General features: G+C 43.8%; 2 protein-coding genes across 2 annotated transcripts in view; one reads left to right on the forward strand and one right to left on the reverse strand.

Moving 5' to 3' along the window:
• Nucleotides 1–378: 378 nt before the first annotated feature.
• rnf214 (ring finger protein 214) lies at nucleotides 379–3864 on the forward strand. The gene is made up of 6 exons (XM_018663566.2): nucleotides 379–822; nucleotides 1150–1379; nucleotides 1460–1593; nucleotides 1734–1962; nucleotides 2048–2257; nucleotides 2488–3864. Exons 1-6 carry the CDS (start codon nucleotides 648–650, stop codon nucleotides 3304–3306), a joined length of 1797 nt encoding a protein of 598 aa, XP_018519082.1. The 5' UTR covers nucleotides 379–647; the 3' UTR covers nucleotides 3307–3864.
• An 8139-nt stretch (nucleotides 3865–12003) lies between these two features.
• Nucleotides 12004–19273, reverse strand: part of sncaip (synuclein, alpha interacting protein) — a 15741-nt gene continuing 8471 nt past the window's right edge. The window contains exons 10-12 of the mRNA XM_018663600.2: nucleotides 19036–19205; nucleotides 18735–18824; nucleotides 12004–17832 (exon numbers count right to left, since the gene is read on the reverse strand). Coding sequence (XP_018519116.1) covers nucleotides 16821–17832; nucleotides 18735–18824; nucleotides 19036–19205 — 1272 coding nt within the window. The 3' untranslated portion in view covers nucleotides 12004–16820. The remainder of the gene's footprint in view (nucleotides 17833–18734; nucleotides 18825–19035; nucleotides 19206–19273) is intronic.

A 19273-nucleotide genomic window follows, 5' to 3' on the forward strand; every position in this document is an offset into this window, starting at 1 on the left:
AAAGGTTTAAAAACTATAAAAAGTAAAATTAGAATAAAGGATTAATAAAACAGTTTAACGGTTTTGATTGTAAAAGTCTGAGAAAGATTATAAATAGAGATTTTTTTTAAAACATAACAATGATAAATAAAAATTAATTTATTACATTTTCAGTTTCAAAAATTATAAATCAGAAGTTATAACTAAATAATCTATTTTAATTGATATTTTTGTTGAAAACTAAAAACTGAAGATTAACTAAAGATTTTAAAACTAAATAAAACAATTTAAAGTTTTATGAACATACAGATTTTTATTCATGGCTGTATGTAACTATGACTTTTCCCTGTTTTGTAATGTTCAATAAAGTTTTCTAAAAACATGAACATAGACGATCTTTGAGTCGGAGCCACTGTGGATAGACGAAGTGTTTCAGTCGGATCATATTCAGTGACACACCGTCACTTCCGTGTAGTGAGCAAACCTCTGGCGGCAGCTGTGAACTGGACGTTAACAGCTGCTAATGAAGTTAAAATATTCATTATAAATCTAATTTTAGAGCAGAGACACAGAGTTAATTAGCTGTTTAGCTAACGCGCTCTGAGCGGCTCAGAAAACGTAACTTAGCGTCGTTTAATTTTTAGTTTCAGGTAAGTAGTTGTGTTAGCATGGACGTTAGCGGGGAAACTGTGAGCATGGCCTCAGGAGAAGAAGCCCAGCATCTCACACAGGAGGAGGAGGAGGAGTTAGAGTCCGAGTCCGAGGAGGAGGAGGAGGAGGTGGAGTCCGAGGAGGAGGTGGAGAAGGAGCTGGAGCTGGAGCTAGCTAACATGACAGTGGAAGGTAAAATCAGAATCAGCCTTGTTGGTAAAGTACAGTGTGTGAGTGTGTTCAGCTGCTCAGTTAGTTCAGAAATGTAGATTAAGTTTAGTTGAACAAGAGGATTCTGTGTTCCAGTCTTTGTTTTAAACACTAAACACTGAATTATAGAGAGTTAAATAACAGCTGGAAAATATCAGGCAGTTAAACACCAACTTGATGCATCCTGTTCTTGTCTTTAAACACTACAATACCCATGAGCCTCAGTGGCTCCCTGTACAGAAGAGCCCACCCAGAGGTTTGAAGTAATCTCTCCACAGTTCAGTCCCTCTGTCCCCTCGTTGTTCTCAGACCTGCTGCAGAGGGTTCAGGCCGTGCAGACCGACAGCACCACGGAGGAGCTGGGCGTCAACACGGAGCCGGACTGGGAGAGCCAGGTCGCCGCCATGTTGGAGTACAGCACCCACCTGTCGCAGCAGTACGACGACCTGACGAAGAAGCAGGGCGAGGAGGAGGTGGCGCACGAGAAACACAAGCAACAGCTGCAGAAGAAGAAGGAGGAGGCCACGCGGCAGCACCAGGTGAAGGCCGACACACTGTGAAGGTACTGTGGTCAGAACCACAGAGACGCTCTAACGCCACACTGTGACTGTGTCCTCAGGCTCTGCTCGACAAACTGGAGTCTCTGCGAGTTAAACTGCAGCTCAACAACTCCAAGGCTGCCAGGAAGAACTTCTTAGCTAAAAAACAAGAGATGACGTCAGAGAAGAACAGAGCAGAGGAGGAGAGGAACAGGTCATTAACTAAATGATTAAGTCACTTATCAAGAAGAAAATCTGGTTCCTGCTTTTGTTGCTTTTGGTTTTTGTTCAGACAAAAGAAGACGTCACCTTGGACTTAATATCTGAACTTCTTCTTCTTCCTCTGTCGATCAGGCTGGCCAAGGAGCTGGAGGAGAGCGAGAGGAAGCTGACGGCGCTCACAGAGGAGCAGGGCGAGGAGCAGAGGAGGTGGCAGGCGGAGCTGGAGGAGCTGAGGCAGGAGATGGAGCGAGTGAGGAAGGAGGCGCAGGAGGCCGACCTGCTGGCCTCCCAGGACGAGAAGGCTGCCGTGGAAAAGCAGAGGGAAGTCGCCATGACTCGCATCGAGGGCTGGCTGAGAGAGGTACACACAGCATGGATTTCAGTAGTTAATGGAGCGTGAAGCCCTGCGGCCGCTCTCACGCTGACCGTGTCCTCACCTGTCGCAGGTGGGACAGTACCTGAACACTCTCAGGGTGGAGTTTCCTCAGCAGTTCCCTCATGAGAGGCAGAAGTGGGAGAAGAAGGAAGCTGCGGTCCGGAGGAGCCAGGCCGAGCTCCAGAGCCGCTTCCAGGAGGTTCTGCAGCAGCTCCAGCAGGGTCGAGACTTAGAGTCCCTCCCCAGGATCAACGTGCCGTCTCTGCCGCAGGTCCCCATGGTACGACATGGAGCAGCACCTCCTGCACTGCAGTAACAAGCTTTAGATAGTTCCTCCTTTATGGATTTATACGACGTGTCGACACTAACGTTCCACGTCAACAGATTTTTAGAATCAGCGTCATCGATGAAGTTGATTGATTGTTGTTATTTAAAACAGTGAATGAGTGCTGATGATGTGGAGTTACCTGAAGTGTCCTGAGTCACAGCTGTGCCTCTGTCCTCCCACAGGCCGACCTGAGATTCAGTCAGCTGATGCAGTCTCTGGTGCAGCCACAGTTCGTGTCCCCTGCTCCTCCAAACCCCGCGCCCCGACCCCTCCCTCCGCAGAGACACCCAAACTATTACCAGGAACAGTACCAGCCCCTTCACCGCGCCCAGTTCCGGCACCGCTACCCCCACCCACGACACCACACGCCCCCCGAACACCTCTTCCAGCCCCCACCACCGCTGCAGCACCAGCCGGCCCAGACTCAGTTCCAGCCCCACATCAGAGCAGCAGCGAGGGTGACGCCCCCTCCCAGCCTGTCGCCATCCCCCCCTGTTCAACCCATCCACCCTGTAGTTCCCTCACCGCCTCCCCCCACTGCTGCTACTACCGCCACCTCCGCCCCTGCCGGCAAACTCGACAAAGTCCTGGAGAAGCTCGGGTCCAGGTTCCCACAATGCAACAAGGCCCAGCTGACTCACCTGCTCCAGCAGGTGAAGAGCTCCCGCGGCACCTTGGCTGGCATGTCCATGGAGGAGGTCATCGAGCAGGTCGGCCTCAAGCTGGCACAGAACGAGAGGCTGGCCCCGGGGCCCATCAGCCGGCCCATGCCCCCGGGCCCGATCCAGAGACCGGTCCCTCCCCAGCAGAGAGCCGGAGCAGCGGCACCGGGCGGAGGTCAGGGCGCCGGGGCCCGTAAACTCTGCCTGATGTGCCAGAACCCTGTGGATCCAGAGAGCCGCCACCCGCTGAGCTGCACCCACACCATCCACAAAGACTGCATCCGGGTGTGGCTGCAGTCCAGCAAGAACAACTCCTGCCCCTTCTGCCCGGGGAAGTGACGGAGAAAACCACAACTGTGATCAAATCTGGCAATGTTCTCTCTACACTGGACGTCTGTGGACTCAACACACTAAGGGACAGTCACAGCTGGTGCCCCCTGCTGGTCAGCGTCTGCTCAGTCCTCCATCAGCCTACTGAACGAGAACAGCTGAGTTCCCAACAACAAAGCTCTTTGAGGAGTTATCATGGTGAAAGAGAGAGCAAGCTAGCAACATGCTAATATTAGTGTTTTGGTACCAGTGCCAGTCTGCTGTTACACTGGTACTGATACCAAAGCCTTCTCAAACACTGAAGTTGGACTTACACAAACACGTCATGTCGATCATCTGTAAAGAACTTTGAGTTGCACTGAGCTGAATGAAAGATGACATTTAAATAAAGTTTGTTTGATTTAGATCACTACGGAAAAATAAAAAGTTATCTAGTCAAAGTTTTCTGTCTGAAAAAGTATAATGTAATATTTATGCTGACATCAGTCTGATTTGTGATATTCAGTGTAACCATCTGTGGAGGTTCTGTGGCTGAGTAATAATAATAATATTCACGTCTGTTGATTATTATCGCTCCAGTTTATACACTCATTACCACAAGTGGTAACACTTTATTTTATTTTCCAGATAATTTCCAGGAAACTTTCCCCATCACCTCCCAAATATTAGCTGCCATTTCAAGAAAGACAAAACACCCAAAAACTCTGGAATCATGTAGTGGATCGGTTAAAAATAGTTAACAAACTCAGAGTTTCCTGGAAAGACTGATTTTTAATTGTTAGTTAGACAATGTTCAACACTGAGTCACTTTCTTTTACTGGTCTGGTTTGTCGACATTAGGCAGAAACATGTTTGTAAGTTGAACAACTGAGTTCGTTTTATCAGTTGATCCTCATCAGTTTGAAACACAACACCAAGGAATTTCCACTGCAGCTGAAAACCTGCAGCATAATGTTCCTTCAGTTAATATTCACTGATCACCAAACCAGGACGAATTCACATCTAGAATATTTTTCAGTCTTTCTGGGAAACTGATTTTTGTTCTATTGACTCCATAGTTTTTATTTTTCTTAAAAATTCAATGAACATCTCAAGAACATTTTCTACATTTAGTCCCAAACTGTGGAAACACCTCAGTGATTTACGGATCAGTACCTCCTAATTATTCAGGAAATTATGAGGAAGGTTTCCAGGACATTAGCTGGAAAATACAGGACGTATAAAATGAAGCATTTCCTCACCAACAGCTGAACTGAAGCAGGGACAGTTAGCTTCTCACTGATATCGATCCTCATCTCACTCTTGGAAAAAAAGGAAAAGCATATTTTGCTAAATGATTTGAGGTCGTATCAACAGTAAACATCAGACAGGAGGCTTCTTACTAAATGACTCTTTATCCAAACACTAATTATAAATAAAGGCCACTCTCTGGTAATAAAGTGAAATAAAGACCTGGTTTTCTCCTCTGTTGAGCTCAGGCTGCACATGACTGTACTTACAACATGTACACTGCTCTATAAATAACACACTCAGATATCAGCTCATAAACACTCCAACCAACAACCTCCTGCCTTTTAAAGATTCCCCTCCAAAACACACACACTCTCCCATCCTCTCTCCCTGTGGACATCCCAGTCAGCCTTAATGGGAGCGCTGGGCGGTCGATGGGCGAGGTTAAAGGAGCCGTCGCTTCCCAATAAATATCAAAGCACACACACACACACACACAGTGCAGAGTGCAGAAAATGTATCTATCTGCAGTCGTGTGTGTGTGTGTGTGTGTGAAATAATGACTGTGTATTCGTGGGCTGCTTCCTGTTTACTGTCTGAACGTCCAACAAACTCTCCCTCTCTCTCTCTCTCTGTTTAAAGGTTAGTCTCTCGGCCAACTCTGACCGATTTTACAGGCAGCAGTGCCAATAAAAGGTGCTCGTCTCCCAGTAAAGCTGCTGTAATGAATGAAGAACGCTGCAGAAAATAAAGACAAAACACCGCCGAGGGTGGGGAGGTTGTTGGAGACTCTGCAGGAGGATTCAGTCCTGAGAGAAAGAGGTGATTTCTGTCTGAGGAAACAACAAATTCACCTACAGAGACTGAGAGAGAGAGCATGGTTAATGATAAGGGAGAGAGAGGAGAATTTAAAGTTCTGCAGACTGACCTGAACACGATCAATCCAAACAAAGTTTAGGGTTCTGGGTTATTTTGTTGTGTAAAGCTCGGGGTCGGGTTGGATTTGGCAAACAGTCAGTGAAGGATAAAGAAAGCAGCTATGCAGCCTCTGGTCTCAGGTCGGGTTTGGGTCTCAAATCTGGCACAAAGAGTTGGGTTTAGTCAGGTGAAGGGCGAAGGTACAAACTGGGCAGTTTTCCTTCCAGTTGGAGAACTTACTCTTTAATTGGTTGGGTAAAAACTGAACTACTTGAGCTTCAGGGTGGTTCAGGTTCTACACTCTGATTGAAGTCCTTCAACCTGAAAGATTATACTGGTCGTTTGTCCCCACGACCCACAGGAGCATCTGAAATAATGCCAGTGGCAGGTGGACCTTACCTTGGTCGTCATAGTTACAATAATAAATGCATGGTAGTAGTACACTGTGCCTTCGTCGCAGTGGTTCATAACACGCCGTTAAGTTTATGAACCTGTCACTGTGGTTTGGTCAGGTTTAGACACAGAAACAACTCAAACTAAGTTCTTCTTTAATATCAGACAACCTTCGTTGTCATGGTTACGATAATAAAAACATGGTTAAGGTCATGGATAAAAGAAACAACACAGATCACTGGTTTAATCAGGGAACCAAACAGCAGTCTCCTGAGTCAAAGTCCATCCTTCCCAATCAGAACCTTCTTACTCTTCACACTACGTCACCTGACTTCCTCCTTTGCTTCTGTCATTATTGCTTTGGCCACTAGAGGTCACCTGGCGATAAAACGATTCTATAGGTCGGACTAAGTTGCTGCACAAGTGACATGTGGGGTTGTATGTCACAAGAGGAGAGTCTGTTTTTGTCTGTTAAATCTTGGAACACTGAAGCTGGGTCTGAACTCTGAGACTCTTGACTGAGCTGCTAACCAACGTGGTGACATTAACAAAAGACAACAGAGAGAAAGGAAATGTAACCACAGATACATTTCCCCTTCCTCAGTTTAAAATGAACTAAATGATCAGCTGTGTAATTTGCAGCTGCACCTCCAGAGGTTCTTGTTAAAGATGGTCTGTATCAGTTTAAAACTACTTTTGTCTCCTCTGCAGGCTCACTTTTTGTTGTTTGTTGTTGGTTTTTTTGGCTGGTGTTATAGATCCGGCAGGGAGCGTCTCCAGGGTTCGGGGGTATTAGTGATGGTCTGCTGTGTCTCCAGTGGATCCTGTGACAGCTCTAATGTCGGTGTGATTTACAGACCGCCGGACAAACAAGCATCATTACCGCAGCCTGTAAACGTGGGCCTGGCCGACCGCTCCCAAAGTGGGGTCTGGGGACCCTCAGGGGCCCTTAAGAGACTCCCGGAGGACCCCTCAGCGAAATGAGAGAGTTTTATTTGACTATTATTTCATTCAGGAGGAGGTAACGGACTGAGAGAGAATGAGCGATCAGAGGTTTGAGTCTCTGCTCAAACAATAACTGACAGACAAAATCCTCTCAGCTCCCCAAATTTTATGACGTGAGGATCTGTGCTGTGATCTATGGTCTCTATTTAAAGGAAAAGTCCACCATAAAACACTTGGTGATTTGGCATACTGGAGTCCATTTTCACACAAAAAGATCTTCTTACAGAGTCATTTTTTCTGTAATTGAATCCTTGGAGTCTTATTTTCTTAAAACAAGTGAAAACATTCTCCAGGTAGAGCAACATTACTTCAACCTGTTTTATTTTTTAAGTAAAGTTTTATCTTTCTTGAGTCCAGTGAAGTCAACCTGCAGGGTACTTTCACAGGAAAACAAGCTGATTTCTATTCTTTTTCCTCAACATGTTTTAAAAAATAATGTTTCTCTGATTTAATTCCAGATAGAAACGGCTTCATAAGTTGGATATTTTTCTCTTAGTGTTGTGATACTGGAGCTTTTTTTCCTCCTTTTTTCACAAAACTGGAGAAGTTTTAGCAATCTCAGACGTCGACAATAAACACCAGGTTTTAGTGTAGAACAGGGTTTTGCGACACCAGAAGACTAAACTACGACCCCCACCCTGTGGATGAACTCACTTCTTATTCCACAAACATCACTATAACACATATACATCCTGAAATTATTATTCTATTTAAACTTAGAGAAAGCTGCATATTTATACCTTTTACACCTGTCTTGCTCAAGATGAATAATAACCCAGAGATTACAGACCCTCAGGAACATTCACGGCTTCAGTTTGGGAACGGTTTGGGAACAGTTTGGGAACAGTTTGGATTCATGTTAAACTCACAAATGTAAACGAGATGTTCTCTCTCTCTCTGTAGTTATTTCAGTCATGAGGAGAAGAAAGCAGCCGTTTATTAAAGAACATCTCGGCTGAGAACCTCTCGCCTCCTCTCAGACTCAACTCTGGAGAAATTGGGGGGGAAAAAATCAATCATCTCTCTGAGTGTAACACTCGTGTATTTCTGACATTTTACAGAACATCATCAACGATCGGCCTCGTCTCCGGGGTCACAAACTGTTTCTGCACTTGCAAGGAAACTGAGCCCACTGTCAATTACAGAGGCAGGAAAATTAAAATAAGACACCAGTTTACTGCAGGTTATTCATGATACGTGCTCTCAGAGAGTCCGTCCTCCGGGGACAAAGAGTCTGAAGGCCGAACAAACACTTTAACAAGGTGCTGCTGCTGTTTTCATGCTCACAATCAACTAAATCGACTACGTGACAGAGGAGCTAAATGCCAAACGGCTGCTAAAGAGCAAAACTGCTGCTGCTGGAGGTCTGTTTGTTTCTGCAGCAGCAGGTTACAAACTGTAATGCTGCCCCCCACTGACCCTGCAGGGTAACTACAGACCAGCAGACAGCAGCACAGACCGAAGGCAGGGAAACACCTCAGGTTACTTCGTTTACATGGGAAAACATCTCACTGGCATGCAGTTATTACAACCAGTGTCTAATAATGAACACTGCTTTAATGTAAAGATGGTGGAATATGAAAACATCTGTGTAGGAAAATGACCGATGATATTAGTTAACAATCTCATGACATGAGAAAATGGCCACACGATGACTAAATGACTGTTTAAACACCCAAAAGGCCCAATTCATTATATAATATACATTGATGTGGATTTTTAAATTTGTGTCATGTTCTGTATGAATGTATTAATGTTTATAAATGTATTAATGTTTCCTCCTTGGGGACCACAGATCTATCTAAACCCATCTGTCTGTCTGTGACAAAGTGTGGAAACGTTTCCGTCACTACAGTTTTAAACTGATCCTTTTGTTCAGCTGAGGAATCTTTTCCTTTCGTCTGAGTACAGGAGTTTTCTCCCTCTATGTCAGAAAAATGTCTGAATGTTGGAAAAGTGGAAAAAATGAGTTACAGTATTAAAGCAGCCAAATTGTAAACCCCTAAAATATTTGAAAATATCCACAACATGAAACAAATATGAGGATGTGCACTCACATAAACATAAAGAAAATGAAAATGTAGAGGAAACACTAGTTTTTTTAAAACATTTGCTTAAATCTTTTCTTGACGTTGTCGTCACTTTGTGCTTTTAATTTCAGGGTTTTAGTTTAAATTCTGAGTGAACATTAACAACATCTGACAAAATAAAATAAAATAAAGTAAAATAAAATCTGTGATTTCAGGATCAAAGAGGACATTCACATCCAGCACCAGAGGACGGGGTGTTACCATCTGTAACCATATATACAACCACCTGTAACTCAAACAACTAAACCGTCTGATGAAGGCTATGAGGTAAAAACAAAAAATCCAGTAAGTGGACATTTAGTCAAACTCATCGTATTCTGACATAAACATGTTCATTGAGCAGCAGAAAACTGGAAGTTAATGTGTGGAGTGATGAGATATTAATATTAAAAAATTAGTATAAAAACAGAATACAGAGGAGGAAACCCTGATCAGAAATCATTTCTCCTTCAGTCATGTTGGAGATGAAGAGTTTTCTCTCTTTGAGTTCACAGAGCTTCATCAGTTTTAACCCTCAGGGTAATTTAACTACAATAGATGGTAGTTTTCAGCTTATGCCTCCCAGTATTGATGCCATCTGTTCACCTGCCAATATCACCGCTGAATTATAATCACTGAACTTCACTAACAGGCTGAACTGTCAGAGGATAACTGGTCAAACCATCAACAACACATCTAATAAAAAATACAATAAAACCTGTTCATGTAATAAATGATTGTCCAGTCACTTTCTCCTCAGTGATATTCATTAAAATGATTTCAGAGATATAAAACACAGAATTAATGGTGTCACCACCTTAAAGACACAGCTTCACCTGCGACTAAAACTGAAACCACTGCTCTGAAAGCTGCCATGACTCCAAGGTTCACTGACAGAAACAGACAACAACTAAAAAATAATTCCTGTTTATCACAGCTGGGATCTGAATCAGGGAACATGGAGACGTCACTAAAAACAAGACTGATGGGTCATGAAATGTAGGTAAAGGTGTGGGGGTTATTATAAGACTTCTGAATGTCGGCTTCTTTAATACTCAAATTTTAAGTGTAACATCTCCAGCCACAGTCTGGACATATAACAGTCATTTAAAGCACAAAATATGGCTTCAGGTCTTGAAGACAGTACCAGTCTGCCAGGTCTTAGTTTTAGGCCTGGGCAGAAGTCTAGTTCAGGGCTGTGGTAAATTTGGAGGGTAAATGTTCCGGTTTCACTTTTTGGTCACCTGTAATCAGGTGTAAAATCTGCTCTTCGTTGCCGACAGGTTCACATGTTTGGACAAGAGAAGACGAGGGGCGAAGGACTCTGAAGTTTTGGGTCGTAGTGAAGAACACTGAGGGCAGAGTTTGGCTCTTTGTAAACTGATTTCTTCCTCATGGCCTGACGCTCTGTTGTCTCCTTGTTGAGGCCAAAATGCAAATGCTGAGTTTGATCAGCATGTAAATGACACTTGGTGTCGGTCTGACGGCCTCCGTGGAAGACGAATGGTGTTTATCAGCGAGTCTGGAACCGGCGGTGGCGTTTTGCACAGGATGCCATCTAATTACCTTTTTTCTTAAAGGTTGTATTTATTAGTATCCATCATCGCTGTCGTTACATCAATTAATGCTGTTGACGGGCTGAGGAATTGTCACCCTCGGCCCCCGCCTCCCCACCCTCACCCCCTCACCCCCCCTCCATCCTTCACAGGCAGAAGAACCTCCTCTCCTCTCTTTGGCATTAAAGGCCTGTCATCCCAGCATGGCGCGGGGCCCCCAGCCCCAGCCCAGCGGTGTCAATTAAATTTGATTGACTGAGTAAAAGAAGCACACAAATAAGCCAAAACAACAGACACAAAAATCTATACATGACTCCTCCACCCCCCCTCCACCCCTCCACCCCGGCTGTCAAATCAAAAGCTTGTCTCGTCTGTTTTCGTGGCGTGCGCCATGGACGTCCGCCGCGAGACAACCGCTCTGTGAGTGTGTGTGTGTGTGCGTCAGTGCCAGCCAAACACACCACTCGTCCTGGATGCCCCCCCCCAGCCCCCTTAAAAACCAACCCCCCTCCCCCGCTTCCTCCATCCACACAGAGCGAACCAATTAGCGGCTCTGGAGCCTCGTCCACACCGCAGAGCAGAGGCCCCTGGGTATCGACTCAAATTGTTGTCCAATAAATGAGGTCTAATTTATCAGTTTAACTTCACCTCCCACCCCCTCAAAGAAAAGGAGGAAAGAGAGGAAAGAGGGAGGGAAAAAAACAAAACAAATAGCTCTTGTTTTTTGTTACATGAACTGGCGAGGAGCGTTTGGAAAATCCTGATAAATCCTGCGTTCCTCACATATCACGTCCTCCTCTCTCTTCAAGTTGTTTTGCTAATTGTCAGCCGGAGAGCTCATGTTTCATATTCGCGGTGATGATTGAGGGGCGCTATTAGAGCAAACCCCATTAGGCTCCGTGGGGAAACAGCCGACCCTGCGTGGGAACCATCAAAGGCCAATTTGCTACCCAAACACCATAAATCCTGCCCTGTTAAGTGACTGTTTTTGATGCCGCTGAAGCACGCAGAAATAAATATACGCTCCGTTATGTATTGTCCATTAAATTACCAGAGAGCACAATTCACACACGACATCCATCTTGATCAGTGGTGGTCAAAAGCAGGGTCCAGGGACCCAGAGAGGGCCTCTGACAGTGTTGGAGGAGGTCTTGGTCAAAGTAAAGACAGCTTCATTTATTATTAAAGAAGCTTAAGAAGTTTGAAAAACTTTGGAACATTAACAGTGCTGCACTTGGCATCAAAAATGCCCTTACACTTCAAAGTGTGAGTCGTATCCACAACATTCCTTCACTATTAGCTCCACAAAGCTTCAATAAGGACACTGATTGTTATATGATTATTATATGTGTATGTACTGTTTACAGTTTAGGTTCTGTCGCAGTTTTGAAACACCCACCATCTTTGTCATTAACAAGAACTTCAGAGCTCAGTTTAACATGGCAGTCTACATAAACAAAAACAAAACGCTCTTATTCAAGATCTGCCCACACTCATAAAACAAACAAACAAACAAAAAAAAAAAACCCTGGAAGTCCAGAAATAAGGAAACGGTTTATTTCAGTTTGTCTTCAAACCTTCACAACAGTTTAAATTACAGGACAGAAAAGCAGTCGTCTGTCTCTGTACACGCTGGTTAGTAAAAAAAACACAACAAACTCTTCCAACATTCACTGATATTGTGTCTCATTTCATTCATTTTTTTTTGCATTGAGTAAACATCTGAGTCGATGCAGCGACACTGTCCATCTGAACAGTTCATTAAAAATACAACAGGTCAAACAGGTACAATTCAGTTTGTCTCCTGTGTGAACGACACCACGTTAACGTCGAGCTCCTCTCCTTCGTCCTGAAGGCGTGGGTATGATGAAGACACTTCTAATAAAAATAAACTGCTTCTCAAAAACAACCTCATCAACACATTCAACCCCACAGACACAACACTGATTGTTTGACAATGAGCAATATTTTGAGACAATGCAGACCTGCTAAATGAATGTGAAAAACCTCCTTAACGTTTCAGTTACGACTTTCTGTTACTGAGGTTACACCTTAGCAAAAGAAATGAATTAACTGGAAGTTATCCACCTGAATACTGTTTATATTTTATTCAAATTACACAGATCTTTACAGGAAATATCCTCAGAAACTACTAGGGACTTATAGGAAACATTTCAGCCATAAAATAAAGTGTTGCCAAACTTAAAACCATATTCGGCCATTGTTCATTTGCTTGCTGTTGCTATATATACATGTTTTCCAAAGTGCTTACTGTAATCACTGGAATTTAACTTGGTACCAGTTAGTACCAATCCCTCACATCAGCTGGGAGTGAAGTAAAAATGGAAGACTTAAAACTAGGGTGAAGTATTAACTTGATAAATCATGCCCACATGATTTCTTTCCACCCAGCTCTCTGAGTCCGTTAAGGCCCAGTTACTAAAGGAACAGTCCAACATTTTCTTAGGCTGTTTCCCCTGATTTGGACTAAGCTCTTACAACTGAAGAGACAATGTTTAATTTTATCAATAATGTATGCTACATTAACTTACTCTACAAGTTTTGATCACCCTCTTTTTTCAGCTGAAACATACAAAAAACACTTCTGACAAAGAAAGGGAGAGGAATCATCACTTTCTGCGATTCAACCAAAGTAACAGAAGAATATGGAGCTGCAGATGGCTGGAAGATGTGGACAATCTGATCTCTATTATTTCTATTAGTCTCAATCCAAACTACAAAGATCTGCAACATGTAAAATACCTCTCCAATAATATCAAAGCACGCTCACAACAGTTAATAACTGAAACTGGACCATGGAACTGCTCAAACTGCAGATGGTCAAAATTTCAGACAGAAATCCAGCTGATTGTCCAACAGTCAGATGATTATTAAATTGGGTGAATAATCAGGTGAAACACCCCCACCCTAAGATAAACCTCATACCAACAGAAAACCTGGTAGAGATTTGGCCCAAATCTAGAAGCAGGCAGGGGTGACCAATGTGGGAATCAAACCTGGGTCAATCTGCACGGTATTTAGTTCCAATGAAGGAACACTGAAGCATACAATATTTTAGACAACTGCATTCTTCAGTGTTTCTGTTTTAACATGACAATCCCCTATGAATAAAGCCTGTTAGATAAATGGTGTGGAGGATGTTGACAGGTCTGCACAGAGTCCTGAACCCTTCTGGGATGAACTAGAACACCGACTGTGAGCCACAATCAGCCACCATCAGTGTCAGACCTCACTGACGTCCTTGTGTCCAGACCTCTGCAGCAGGGGAAGGCTCTAAAATGTTGGACTGTTCCTTTAACAAATCAGAACTAGTGGACTAGATGCGGGTAAATCCTCCTGGGCTGCACTGCCACCACCATCACCTGCCGACCAGACTCAAGAATGACAACAGCTACACAAAGAGTGTGTAAACCTAAAGAAGGTAAACTGGAGAAAGGTCACTGTAAACTAGATGTGAGAAGACTGCAACAGCAGAATCTCACTGATCCAAACTGCAGATTCATGAACTCACCACACACAGGAATGTCAAAGAAAGACTGTACAAACTGATGACAAGGTTGGATTAGAAATATTCTGCTGCGTCAGACCAGTAACAGGATTTGTATTAATGTAAACATGCCTCAGAAACATGACAGATATGATCCAGTTTCTCCCAAAGCTACAGACCAGAGAGCTGAGGCTGTAATGTGACACTCGACAAAACTAAAATGAGAAGCAGGAGGAGATTATTGCCTCATTAGTGGGTGTGACTTCAAGGAACACTAAGACAGTTTGTACAGTTTGCTACCAGTCTTTGGTTTGGTTTAAAACAAGTCACAGAGGTTAACGTACACGAAACACACGATACGAATCAAACTCTTCATCAGACTCTAGAATACAGAAAACTTCCCAAAATGTTAAACATGTTCTTTTAGGATTTTAATGGCATTGGTCCATCCAACACTTTGGACCAAAGAGACGACTTCTGGCCAGACTTCCATTATATTAGACTTGAATATTAATGTTGGATAATTCCTAGTAATTTTAGTTAACACCCTGACTTTTCCTCTAGCGCCATCCACTGGAAAAAACCCTAGTGTATGGTGAGTTGTAATAACCACTGCAGCCACTCGGGGCTGCTAGTGAGGCTTTAGTGTCTCTGTTCACCACCAAAGGTTCAGAAAAATACAGAAGGGAGCAAAGGGGATCTCAGCCATTAAACAGTAGTATTTCTAAACTAAAATTATTGGTATTGGAAATATAAATCAAACATTCAGCAGTCCATAGTGTCTCACTAAGTACCAAATTATTACTTTCTGAATGTTTTTTCCTTCTGTGGTACTAACAGGTGGAGACAGCCTAATTAAATCTCTGTCTCCTTTCAGTGATGCCATTGATGACACATGCAGCAGATGTGGTGCCATCCTGCTACATATGTTCATGCTGTTTGCTATATTTCAAAGCATACACCACATATTGCTACACAGAAATTCAAACACCTAATCAGAGCATCAGATTACTGCCTCAGTTCTCCAAGTTTCACGCTTTGAGTCAGTTTGTCAATGTTCACAATCTCATGAAAGCTGCGTAAAATCTCTACAATGGAATGACAAGTTTCAACTTCTGTTTCAACTTCATCTCTCTCTTAAAGTTCATATAATCGGCCTGTGTGTTGGCCGCTGTAGAAGGTGCATCCTTAAACCTCCCCGTCTCAAAAACACATCACACAACTAACGTCTACTTCATGCCAAAAATACTGCATAGATAATAACACTGGAAATAAAAAAAGTGTGGAATATAATGTAAAAACAAACAAATTAAATACTACTACAGTATATATACAGTGGTTTTAAAACTATTTGTTGTGCTGGTGCACGTTAACCACGTGCATGATTATAACCACATTTTTAAAAAAAATCAAATCATATAACTGTGTGCATAAACATAAATACTAATAATTCATGAGTTCATCTTTAGTGTAGTTCAGAGTACAGTAACAGAGTGGCAGAGAAACAGAAACCTTTAACCTCCAGATAGTTTTGGTTCGTTTTAGTGGACGACTGAACTCTGAAGGTTTTGTGAACAGAAACAAAATCTAATTCAATGTGAAAAAACTAAAAATGCATAATAAACTGTATCATGGAGATGTGAGGTTTCTGCAGGACACTGATTAATACTCAGTCTTAATTCAGTCTGTCCATAAAAACACATCCTTCAGGCTTGTTAAACACACAGGTTCTTCTCAGTCACTTTGCAGTGACTCCTGTCTCTGAATAACATCATTGAATACATTTGAACAAAATAAGCGACTCACAGAGCTCAGACAGTTTCACTTTGTGTCTTTCACTCGTTAAAACTGTCAAGAGTCAAACGTTTGAGGCAAAGAACATGAGAAACTTTATGTTAACTGACAGAAGAGAAGTAGTGAGTGGAAATTCAGTTTGTTATCACGGACATTAAACTGACTGAATATTCTTTAGGAGTGTAAAGTTCATATTTGAGTTGATTCACTGTGTTTTTCTGGAGCTGACCCCTGATGAAAACCATGAGATCCTGTTAAAGCTCCAGAAAGAGTTGGTAAGTGGACCATGAGTTAAGTTTTTTTTAATGATTCACTGACTGACTGTTTAGTATATACTTACTATAACTGTGGTGGTGATGTGAACTAGGGATTATGGACAAATTTATAGTCACTGATGGATTAGATTTTTTTTAAACCTAGAATCAAACAAACAGTTTTTATTGTCAGTGTGTGTGCGGTCTTAAAGGATGAGTAGTTATGCAAAGTGACTTTTACTATTTTACTGTGAGCAAACAAATGAAGTCTCCTGTATAAACTGGCAGGATGACAGGTTATAAACACTCTGTCCAATAAACAAACTGCTCATTTACGAGACCTGGTCCACTTGTAACCAGATGATGTGACTGTATCCAAAGCAAACACACAAATTAAGCAGAGTCAGCTTTTCCACCACTGTTGTTTGGACCAAACAAACAAGCTGTAGCTTGTTTCTTCTTTAGTCTTATCTTCAAATGACCAAAGATGGTTGATCGTTTGAAATCTCACTCATGATTTAGCATGAAGTATAATTTCTAAGAGCATTTATAGAGGTTTATCCTCGATGAACATCAGAGACGTCACTGCCACCGCTCAGAAAAGTAAGCTCTGTTTATTCCAGCAGCAGCAGTGATGTGTTTCTGACACTCAGAGGAGGAGGTCCGATTCTAAACATGAAAATATGGAGATCAGGTTTATGACTGGAAATTTCCCATGTTCACTGCCTCCTGCTGTTTGCTCTCGATCGTGGTTCGTTCATTATGTGCTCTCTGCTCTTCAGTAGGCACTGGCTGGTTAAACGTTACTGGTTTTGCTCTTGCCCTTGGCTCCTCCTGGGCTGCTCTTACTCTCTGACTTCCTGCCAGGTGAGTTTTGACAGGTGGGCAGTTTGACAGCAGAGCCTGACTGACCACCACTGCTGTTGTTGTTGTTGTTGTGATTTGTGTTTCCACTCAGCGTCTCCATGATAGAGCGGAACGTCCCAAACGGCCGTTTGCTTTCAGAGCTTCCTGTTGGAGTCCTCTCCTTCCCATGATGCCCTTTGGTCGGCTCTGCCTCCTGAGTGGAGCTCTTGTGGACCTGCTCGTCGAAGGTGACCCTCAGTTTGAGGTTCTGGGAGGTCTTCCTGCGAGATGAGGGAGACTTCAGGGCACTCTTAGGGCTGGTGGCAACCTTCTGGCCGTTGGCGGCGTCGTGGAGATCGCTGGAGGCGTCTGGTGTTTTTCCGTCTGTGGCGTCGGGGTCGCTGGAGGTGGGAGACGGGTTGTAACCGATGCTGTCGACTGACTTTGACCCAGTGAGAGAAAACGTCTGCTTCCTCTCAGCTGAGGAGGAGGAGGAGGAGGAGGAGGGAAGGTGCTTCCTCATCATCAAATGAAGGTGATTTGACACCGGCTCCTCCTCTGTGATTGGCAGGTGGGACGGCCTATCAGGTCGCAGAGCGGTTGAGGGCTGGGCTCCTTGATTTTTACCTTCCTCTGGTGGGTACCCATCTGAATCGGATTCACTGAGAGAGCGCTGCATGATCTGTTTCAGTCTCGCTAGTTTGAGCTCTCTCCTCTCCACCAGCCCCGTCCTGCGGCCCCCAGGGGCCCCAGGGCCACAGGGGCCCTCTCTGCTGAGGCCACCTGCTGGAGGCAGCCTCTCCCTGGGGCACAGCGTGTCGGACACGTCCTTCCCCAGCAGCTGCCGGAGCACCGAGTCTTGACCCACCCCTCCCTGACGAACCAACCAATGACCGTCACCCGGAGTCCCCTCCGCTGTCAACATCATCTCTGGCCACGCCTCCACTGAGGGCTGATGGGAGCTGGAGTCCAGAGAGGGAGAAACCTTTACATTGCTGGAGTGTGAGTGTGTGTAATGTCTTGAATTATTACAACAGATAATAGTATTAACAACAACACACACTGCTGCCACTTCTACCACCACTACACACTAATATTACTAATATTACTATTACTCATAGTAGTCCTTGCTTTATAATTAATTTTAGCACTACTAGTGCTACTACTACTGTTTTTTTAATACTAAAACTCCTACTGCTACACTTCACTTCACTATCACTACTTCTTCTAAAACTGTGACAGCACCCAAAAACTGTGCAAATTAAGAAAAGTTAAAAGTGTATCTGCTCTGAAATGACCTTAGTTACAGCTCAAATTAGTGTTTTCAATTAAATAAGTGTAGTTATTTGAGTAAATAATAAAGAGTGGACCCCCTGCCTCAGACTCCACAGTGCAGAAAAAGTTCAGGTTGTGTATTTAAGAAGCTTCTTTTGTGCTGCTCACCTGCTGAGGTCGTTTGCTTTCACTACTGTCGCCGCCGCCGCCGCCGCTGCTCATTTCTCATATTATACGCCCCACCAGCACCTGTGGGCGCTGACTTTAAGTTCTCCTCAGGTCATCGTCACTTTCCAAACTCTGTGTATTCTTGAGGGAAATGGCGGAAACTACTGCGGTGGCGACTGTGCTGTTTTCCAGCACCGACACTCGAGAAAAAAGTTTTTCACTTCCTTGATTCGCATGTCTCGGCTACTACACCTCGTCCTCTCGTCTTAGTCTGTGGTTTTATATAAGTTTCTTCTCATCAACAGAAAAAATCTTATTTTAGACTATACGATCAAAATAATATAACCCAGGACTCATGGGAGCCACTTCTATAGAGAGAGGAGTGTGTAAAGAGGGGGTCTGATAGGTGTGTGTGTGTTACCTGGGTGATCTGGAGGGCGTCCCCTCTGCTTTGTTGGGGTCCATCAGTCTCTGCAGTTGTTTCTGTAGAGCTATCCTCTCTGTTGCCTGTCTGCACAACAAAAACACAGGTGACAGGATGAACACTGACTCCAGCTCTCAGGACCTCAGTATCCACTGAGAGGATCAGGACTATTCACTGCAACACTAATATCACACGTAGAACCATCAGCCCCACTACTGCTTATTTTATTCTGAAAAACTTAAAATAGTTGTGGCTACTCCATCTGGAACTGTAACAGAGTAAAGATACTGTAACTTACTCATTGAGCTGTTTGGTGAGTTTAACAACCTGCGAGGCCAACGACATGCAGGTCTCCACCACGACCAGGTATCGAGCGCAGGTAGTGTGTCCCTGCCGCTCGGCGCTCTGGGAGGACCGCTCCCCCTGCTGGTTCTGGACGGTCACGTTGGAGCCGTACTCCACCAGAGTCTGGATTCACACACACACACACTGACAGTCACCTCTCTGAGCTCAGGCTGATTTATTTCAGACACGTT

This window comes from Lates calcarifer, linkage group LG13 (assembly GCF_001640805.2).
Source record: "Lates calcarifer isolate ASB-BC8 linkage group LG13, TLL_Latcal_v3, whole genome shotgun sequence".
Classification (NCBI taxonomy): domain Eukaryota; kingdom Metazoa; phylum Chordata; class Actinopteri; family Centropomidae; genus Lates; species Lates calcarifer.

Excerpts from the sequence above, each read along its gene's own strand:
- rnf214 (XM_018663566.2), top strand. The coding sequence starts at position 648 with ATGGACGTTAGCGGGGAAACTGTGAGCATGGCCTCAGGAGAAGAAGCC. Across the intron at positions 1,963-2,047 it reads TCGAGGGCTGGCTGAGAGAG|GTGGGACAGTACCTGAACAC; the intron begins GTACACACAGCA and ends CACCTGTCGCAG. Across the intron at positions 2,258-2,487 it reads CTCTGCCGCAGGTCCCCATG|GCCGACCTGAGATTCAGTCA; the intron begins GTACGACATGGA and ends GTCCTCCCACAG.